The sequence below is a fragment of the Petaurus breviceps genome, unplaced genomic scaffold, assembly GCF_028583685.1.
Source record: "Petaurus breviceps papuanus isolate PSGF00001 unplaced genomic scaffold, PetGlider_PUasm1.0 173, whole genome shotgun sequence".
NCBI lineage: Eukaryota > Metazoa > Chordata > Mammalia > Diprotodontia > Petauridae > Petaurus > Petaurus breviceps.
The window spans coordinates 888,332-895,138 of NW_027185759.1; the positions used below are offsets into that span (position 1 = coordinate 888,332).

A 6,807-nucleotide genomic window follows, 5' to 3' on the forward strand; every position below is an offset into this window, starting at 1 on the left:
TAGGGGTAGCCAGCCCTGGAGCTGTGCTGTTCTTGGAGAGCTCCCATTATGGGCAGCTGCCTCCCGTGCGAGATAGCAGCATGCTTCTTGTTGTCTCAGGGCAAATAGAATGCCTGGGGTGCAGGGAGAAGAGCTGAAGGGGCACCCGTGCGTTTTTGGAGGGCCTCAGGCAGATGAACGTACTTTTGCCCTCATTTCGCGGGTCCTCGTTTCCTTCTTGGATAGATCTGCCTTTTCTCATCTACACCCAGAGGGTCCCTGTGGAGCCTTGGAATGAGGGTCGATGTGCCAAGTTCCTGGGCAGAGAACTAGGCCAGACATACCCTTCCTGCCCTCAGGCCACCCTGGTGGAGTCTAGGCTGCCTGCTTCAGGAGCAGGCTGGCGTTCACTGTCCCCGGGAGACTGGAAGTATCTAGAAGGCAGGGTCTGTTTCGTTTTTGTTTTCTTTTTCTCTCTGCATCCCTTAATTCTTACAGCTCCTAGCACATAGTGGGAGTGAATAAATGCCTCAAAAGCCCTTAAAATCTAATAGAGTGGAGTCCCTGTTCCCTGCTGAGTATGCTACAAAGGATTGAGTAATGAGGGGCCAGGCAGAGACCAAGAGACATTGGGGGGTCCCGGAAAAACTCTTGAGGTCAGGACAAAGTTCCTGGGGACACCTGAGTGCCTGGAAGGGGTTTGGGCAGGGGCAGGGCACCAGGAGGCCAGAGGAGCCTGTCCCAAATCATCTCAGACTGGCAGGTGGCAGAGCAGGTGGTGGCTGGAGGGCTGGGTGGGGGTGGGTCTTGAATAGCCCCAGAACATTTAGGGCGGGGGGGGGGGGCGGTATATAGGAGTTTGAGTTGTGTGGGGAAGCTTCCAGGGGTAGTAGGGAAAGGAGGCATTGCAGAAGGGGTGGCATAGAGGCAGTGAGAGCAGTTGGGGGAGGCTGAGGAGGGCTGGCATGCATATATGACATTATCAGGCACCTTCTGTCCCAAAACACGCACTGGGGAGGTCAGGCCACGGCCCTTCCTGCGTGTGGGGCTGCTTGTTGGGGCCCTTGGCTGTGGTCTCTCCAGGTTTCTGGCACGGTGACGAGGCTTCCCAAGTTGTGGACAACCTCTCTTGTCAAAGGTCTGGACGGCATAGCCAGATGGGTAGCCTTAGGAGCATGCCCACTGCTGTCTGGGAAGCCTGGCTCTGCCTCAGACCCCATGGCAGGCACGGGTGAAGCTTGTTAGGTGGAGGGGTGTAGCGCCAATGCAATATTTACAGCACCCACAATCCCCATAAAAACTGTGAATATAAATATTACATGATGTTCAATCACAAAATATACCAGATTCTCTAGATAGAGGACAGAACTGAAGCATTTATTCAGACACCAGAAAACCAAATCCCCAAACCATCAAGCTGATTCCATCATAGTACCAAAGATGTTCAGAAGCCGTAATGATGCTGAGAGCCATGCCATCCTTCAGCCTTCCCACAGACCAGGACAAGATCAGTATCTACTCACAAGCCCATCTTACTCCTGGCCTGAGCGTCCTCTCTCCCCCACCGTCTCGCTGGCTCTGGCTCCCAGCTTCCCTTCAGCAAAGTCCTCCCAAGCCGGGCTCCACGTGACCTCATTCAGCCTATTAGGGGGGCAGAGTTTACTTCACAGCAGGGGGGCTCTTCAAGCTCCCCCCTGGGTCTGTGAAGGGGCAGGGAAGATCCTCAAATTCCCATTCCCATTACAAGGGGGTGTTGTGAGGGGCTGGGCCTTTGGCACCCTGGGCCTTCAGCTTTCTTGCTCCCAGACGGCTTGTTGCTTGGCCTGAGTGACTGGTGCTTGGCAGGGCATCTGACTTGCAGCCTTCTACCCGTGGTCCTCGGTCATGGTGTGGTACACCAGACATGGCCATGTCTGCCAGGGGTCGGTTTAGGCTCTCTTTGTGTTGTTTAGAAGGGACAAGAATTTGAAGCTAGGACTGTTGGGGCAGGCCAGGCCATGGAGAGGGGGCGGCCAGAGAGAGAGAGGGAGCCAGGGGGTGTTTGCCTCAGGCCATGCTAAGGGCACCAGGTGTGCTGCCGGGCTGGGCTGGGCTGGGGGCAGGGGTAGGGGAGAGGTACAGGCTGGTTGGTGACAGGCTCCCTTCTCTTCTCTCCCCAGTTGAGAGTGGGGGCCAGGGGGTGCTGAGTGAGGATTTTGCCCAGGTGTACGCACTGGCTGAGGGCATTAGGATATGGATGGTAAGAAGGCTTTTTGGGTGGGCCTGGGCCTCGGCTCTCAGAGTGGGGTGGGTGGCAAGGGGACCTTAGCTTTGACCTCTGTGTGGCTTACACCCAGCCTGCGGACCAGGCGTCAAGGCATGGAGCCTGGAATTATAGGTCCTGCCAAGAGCCGGTGGGCCAGCCCCTAACAGGCACATTCTGTCTGTGGGACGTCTCCTTTCCATGTGCTTTCCTTTCACTCTGCCTCCTGCGGAACCTTAACCGCCTGGCTGGGCTCCTCTTCCCAGTTAGAGATGAAGCAGAAGTCCCTGCTGGACAAGGGACAGGAGATGGAAGGAGAGCCAGATGCCGCCATGCAGGACGTGAACCCGGAGAGCCTGGGTCAGTGTCCTTTCGCCTGCTCGGGTGATATCTGCTGAGGCCAGAGGGGTCACACCGCTTCAGGGGCTCACCATAGTTGGGAGGCGTGGCTCGTGCCATGGCCTGCTTATTAGCTACCTACTGTGTGCTTGGTGTTTGGGGCAGCATCGGTGATCCTTGGGAAGCGATTTACACAGAGCTCGTTGGGGAGGAAGTGGGAAGAGGTGGCCTGCAGGGAGATTCTGCTGCGGGCACATGCCCTGCACGGCACTGTGGGGGCGGGGCCTTTGGCGGGCACAGACTCCCACCGTTTTCTACTCTCCTTCCATGCCATGTCTGTGCCACTTTCCCCTTTAGCCAGACAGTGTGCTCAGAAGGGCCTTTTGCTTCTGCGATTCCTGCCCATGGGAACGAGCCCCAGAGCGGGTCCTTGGGAGGCGTCAGCTGGCCCAGATGATGCCGTGCCCCTTCGACCATGGGGTCGCGGGCACAGGGACGGCTCTATGGGGCCTGAGGGCCCCCACCAGCAGGTGGAGGCCTCTTCGGCCCCTTCACGCATGCCCCTGGAACAGAGTGCTTCACAGCAGGAAGACCCGGTTTCTCCTCCATCCACGCCCACCCGCAGACCGGCCCTCAGTCGGGGCCGCCTGAGGCTCCTCTCTTTCAGGTCTGTGGAGGAGGCCCGGCCGGTGCCCACAGTGACCGAGAAATACCCCCTTCTGAAGGACGTCATGGACTTTGTTAAGGACCAGGCACTTTCCCACGACAGGTGAGCGCACTGGAGATGGGGACCAGGAAGCCCTGGAGACGCCCTGTCCGAGACCGTCTCTGGCAGGCTCTCGTCAGCACTGACCTTGGCGACTTCTTCTCCTGGGCTGGGGAGGGTGTGCGTTAGGTGGGGAGGCTGGACCTCCGTGTGCCGTCCGACGGTTGCATCTTCCCCCCAGTGTCTTGAAGGTTCTTTCTCTGAAGAAAGCCCAGGCTGAGGGCGTCCTGGATGCCCTGCAGGCCACCCTGCGGTGCCTGCAGCTCCTTGGGCGGCCTCACTGTTTCCAGTCCCCCTGTCTGCTCTTCTTGCTGGAGCTTCTCACCTGCCAGAAGGACTTTGCCAAGTGAGTGCGGACAAGGCCAGATCTGTCTCTTCTCCTGCCCCGCAGCTCTCTGGGGGTTACTCGTGCCCTGCTTTTGGCTCCCCAAGTTCCTTGGCCGGGGCTGGGTTTCCCCAGTTGTCTGGTTTGTGTGACTTCTCATGTCACCTGCTTCTCTGGTCCCTCTGATTCTCGGATGTCTCCCAAGTGACCCAGGCTGCTCACACCTGTGTGTTTCTAGCTTTTTTGGACACTTGGAGGGCTGTGGGGCTGAGCTGCACAGAGAGATCCGACACGCCTACCACCAGCTTGTCCAGTTCGTGGTGGATGCCGTGAGGGACTTCGGCGCCCTGAATGACAGGTATGGTAAGGCAGCGTGCCCCCGCTGATGCCGCCACAGCCCCAAGGGAAGGGGACGGGTATAGGAGGCAGACACTGAGGTCAGCGCTGCACAGGGAGGGACACTGGGGAGAGAAGGCTGGCCTCCCCCCTCACCTGTGCGGTCTCTGATCTCCACGGTGAGGAGGCGGGCCAGGCAGCCTTGGAGCCACTGCCAGCTCGGGGCTTGCCCGCCTGGGAGAAGCTGGGGGGTCCTTAGTCTCTTCTGTGCTCCATGGGGGCCTTTCCCGTAGCTCCGTGGTTAGACTCTGAAATGGGAGGTCTCCCAGGGGCTAAACCGGGAGTGGTTTGAGCATCTTTGGTTTTGTGGGCAGACGCCTTTGGCGGGCCAGGCTTGGTGACATGATGCCGAGTCCCTGGCTCCTGGGCCGGCAGGTTTTCCTGCTTCTGACACACCTCGTGGGCTCCTTCAGGTCACTCCTCCCCGCCCTGTCCTGCGTCCAAGCGTCCTTGCTCCACCTTCTGGATATGGGCTGGGAGTCTGGCGACCTCCCCTTCTTGCTGGAGCTGCAGGTGCCAGAGCTGCTCATGACGATGTCCCAAGAAAACATCAGTGTCCACGACAGTGTGATCTGGTAAGTGTTGGGGAGGTGGCAGCCCCAGGGGGGCGTGGGCAGCATCCACCTCCAGGCTAGAGGGTGGGCAGCGGCCTCCCGGGCAGGCCTTGGAGTCTGCAGAGCCAGGGAGCTCCACGGGGCGTGGGCAGCATCTTCTCTGCTGTTGGCCGTTGGGGTGAAGCTCGGGGGCATCCCCGCTATTGTCAGGATGCCGTCGCTTCCTCCTCTCCACCAGCTCCATAGACAGAGCTGGCACGGAGCCCCAGTCACATCTGGCATGCCCCGTTTGTTGGTCCTGTCGCCCCCTGCTTCAGGCATCCCCCTCTAGGTCGTCACCTTGCTCATGCTCTCTGGTTGCTGCCTGAGCACACGCTCTTGTGGGCACTGGCACCAAGGCGGAGCCTCAGAGGTGTTTGGTCCTTCCCTTTGGGGTTTGCTCTAACCAGGAGTGTCTTTGTCCTGCCTTCGGCAGAGCTCAGCCTCATCGCTGGGACCCTCCTGGCTCCTGATTCTGCCCTGATGGCCCCGTGGGCACGAAGACCTCTGCCTCCACCTTCCCAGCCTCTCGCCTCTGTCTGGTCCCCCCACTCCTCCTCCCCAAGCCAGACCCCAACAGTTGGCTCACGTAGTATAACTTTCATCCACTTCTTTCTTCTGGGCCACTTTCAGAGTCCCCATGGGCCTTCGGCAGCCAGGGAGAGCCGAGCTTGAGACATTCTTCCCTTCCTCCTCATGGGGCCCAAGGTGGGGACCCCTTGAAGGAAGAGACTGGCTTCTGCTCTCTGTGTCCCCCCCAGATGTCCTCTAGAAGCCCTGTGGGGACTATGGATGGTGAGCCAGTCCTGAACTAATGGGAAAGGAATTTATTGTAGGCAGATCTGAGGGGGTCTGGGCCCTTGAAGGGGGGAGATGGCTGTCAATCAGAGGGAGAGGCCCAGGCCCCCGGGAGCAATGGCAGAGTGGTCAGTCCGGCCTCAGGGTGCCATGGGACGGAGCCATGGGACGGAGCACATGTCTCCTTTTGAGCTCCCACCTGTTATGGCCATCACACTTATGGGGATGGTGACGAGGTCACTTCTCCATGCAGGCAGCTTCCTGGGCTGATGGCCCAGGGCATTGGGCTGGAAGCCTGGAGGCTCCCAAGGCTCTGGGCCTGGGGCCCATCAAGGGTCCCCTGGGGCAGGCCGCCTCCCATGAGTGGCACTTGGCCAGCAGTTGAGGATGGCTAGCCCCTTCTCCACAGGAGGATGTCTCTGGGCCTGGCCGGGAGGGGTGCCCTCCTGCCCAGGGCTGTCATCCTTCTGTCCACCCCTCAGTGACTGTCATGCAGCAGTGGGTGCTCTGGGGGTGAGGGTGATGGAGCTGGTGTCTCCCCACGAGGATCTCTTGCCTCTGTGATGGTTGGGGGCTGTCTGGCGGTGTGGGGGACACGTGCAGGTTAAGGATCCTGGTCCGTCTCACCCTGCACCTGGGACCTTCACTGGCTGGGTGACTCTGGCCAGGGCTCCGACTGGGTGCAGCAGAGTGTGTCCTGAGCTTTGTGGGGTCGGTCTGAGACTTCTTTTTTTGCTGGCAGTTACTGCCGTCATAGTAAAGCTTCCCTGGGTTGTGAGAAACTGCTTAATGCAGTCTCCTCTTCTCCTTCCGGAAAAGAAGTTGCCTCCTCCAGGGGTTGGGTGGCGGCTCAGCGCTGGGTTCTGAACCCGGCTGGCAAATATTCCCCTTTTCAGCAGGGAAATCAATTATAGTGAAAGACAAGCATTGGAAGCATTCAGGTCCCGGCTTCAGCTCATTTCCCACCTTGGAATCTCTGTGCCTTCTGTGAAGCACCTCATCCCTGGGGCCCTAGCGCAGGGAAGGTCTGCACTTGAAGGCAGGAACACACCTTTCCTGCCCCCCCACTCCCCCCCCAACTTATTGGCAGGATGGCCGAGTCTCTGAGCTCAATGTGGCGCCATGGTGCAGAGCTGATGGGGCAGCCAGGGGGCGCCGTGGTGCAGAGAGCTGAAGGGGCAGCCAGGGGGCGCCGTGGTGCACAGAGAGCTGATGGGGCAGCCAGGGGGCGCCGTGGTGCACAGAGAGCTGATGGGGCAGCTAGGGGGCGCAGTGGTGCAGAGAGCTGAAGGGGCAGCCAGGGGGTGCCGTGGTGCACAGAGAGCTGATGAGGCAGCCAGAGGGCGTCATGGTGCACAGAGAGCTGATG

At 59.6% G+C, this 6,807-nt stretch overlaps 1 protein-coding gene across 3 annotated transcripts in view; it reads left to right on the forward strand.

Moving 5' to 3' along the window:
• Nucleotides 1–6,807, forward strand: part of ZZEF1 (zinc finger ZZ-type and EF-hand domain containing 1) — a 58,930-nt gene that overhangs the window by 19,092 nt on the left and 33,031 nt on the right. For all 3 annotated transcript variants that reach the window (XM_069083260.1, XM_069083259.1, XM_069083258.1), the window contains exons 26-31: nt 2,139–2,218; nt 2,488–2,581; nt 2,918–3,329; nt 3,508–3,672; nt 3,890–4,009; nt 4,461–4,622. In XM_069083260.1, the coding sequence (XP_068939361.1) occupies nt 2,139–2,218; nt 2,488–2,581; nt 2,918–3,329; nt 3,508–3,672; nt 3,890–4,009; nt 4,461–4,622 (1,033 nt within the window). The remainder of the gene's footprint in view (nt 1–2,138; nt 2,219–2,487; nt 2,582–2,917; nt 3,330–3,507; nt 3,673–3,889; nt 4,010–4,460; nt 4,623–6,807) is intronic.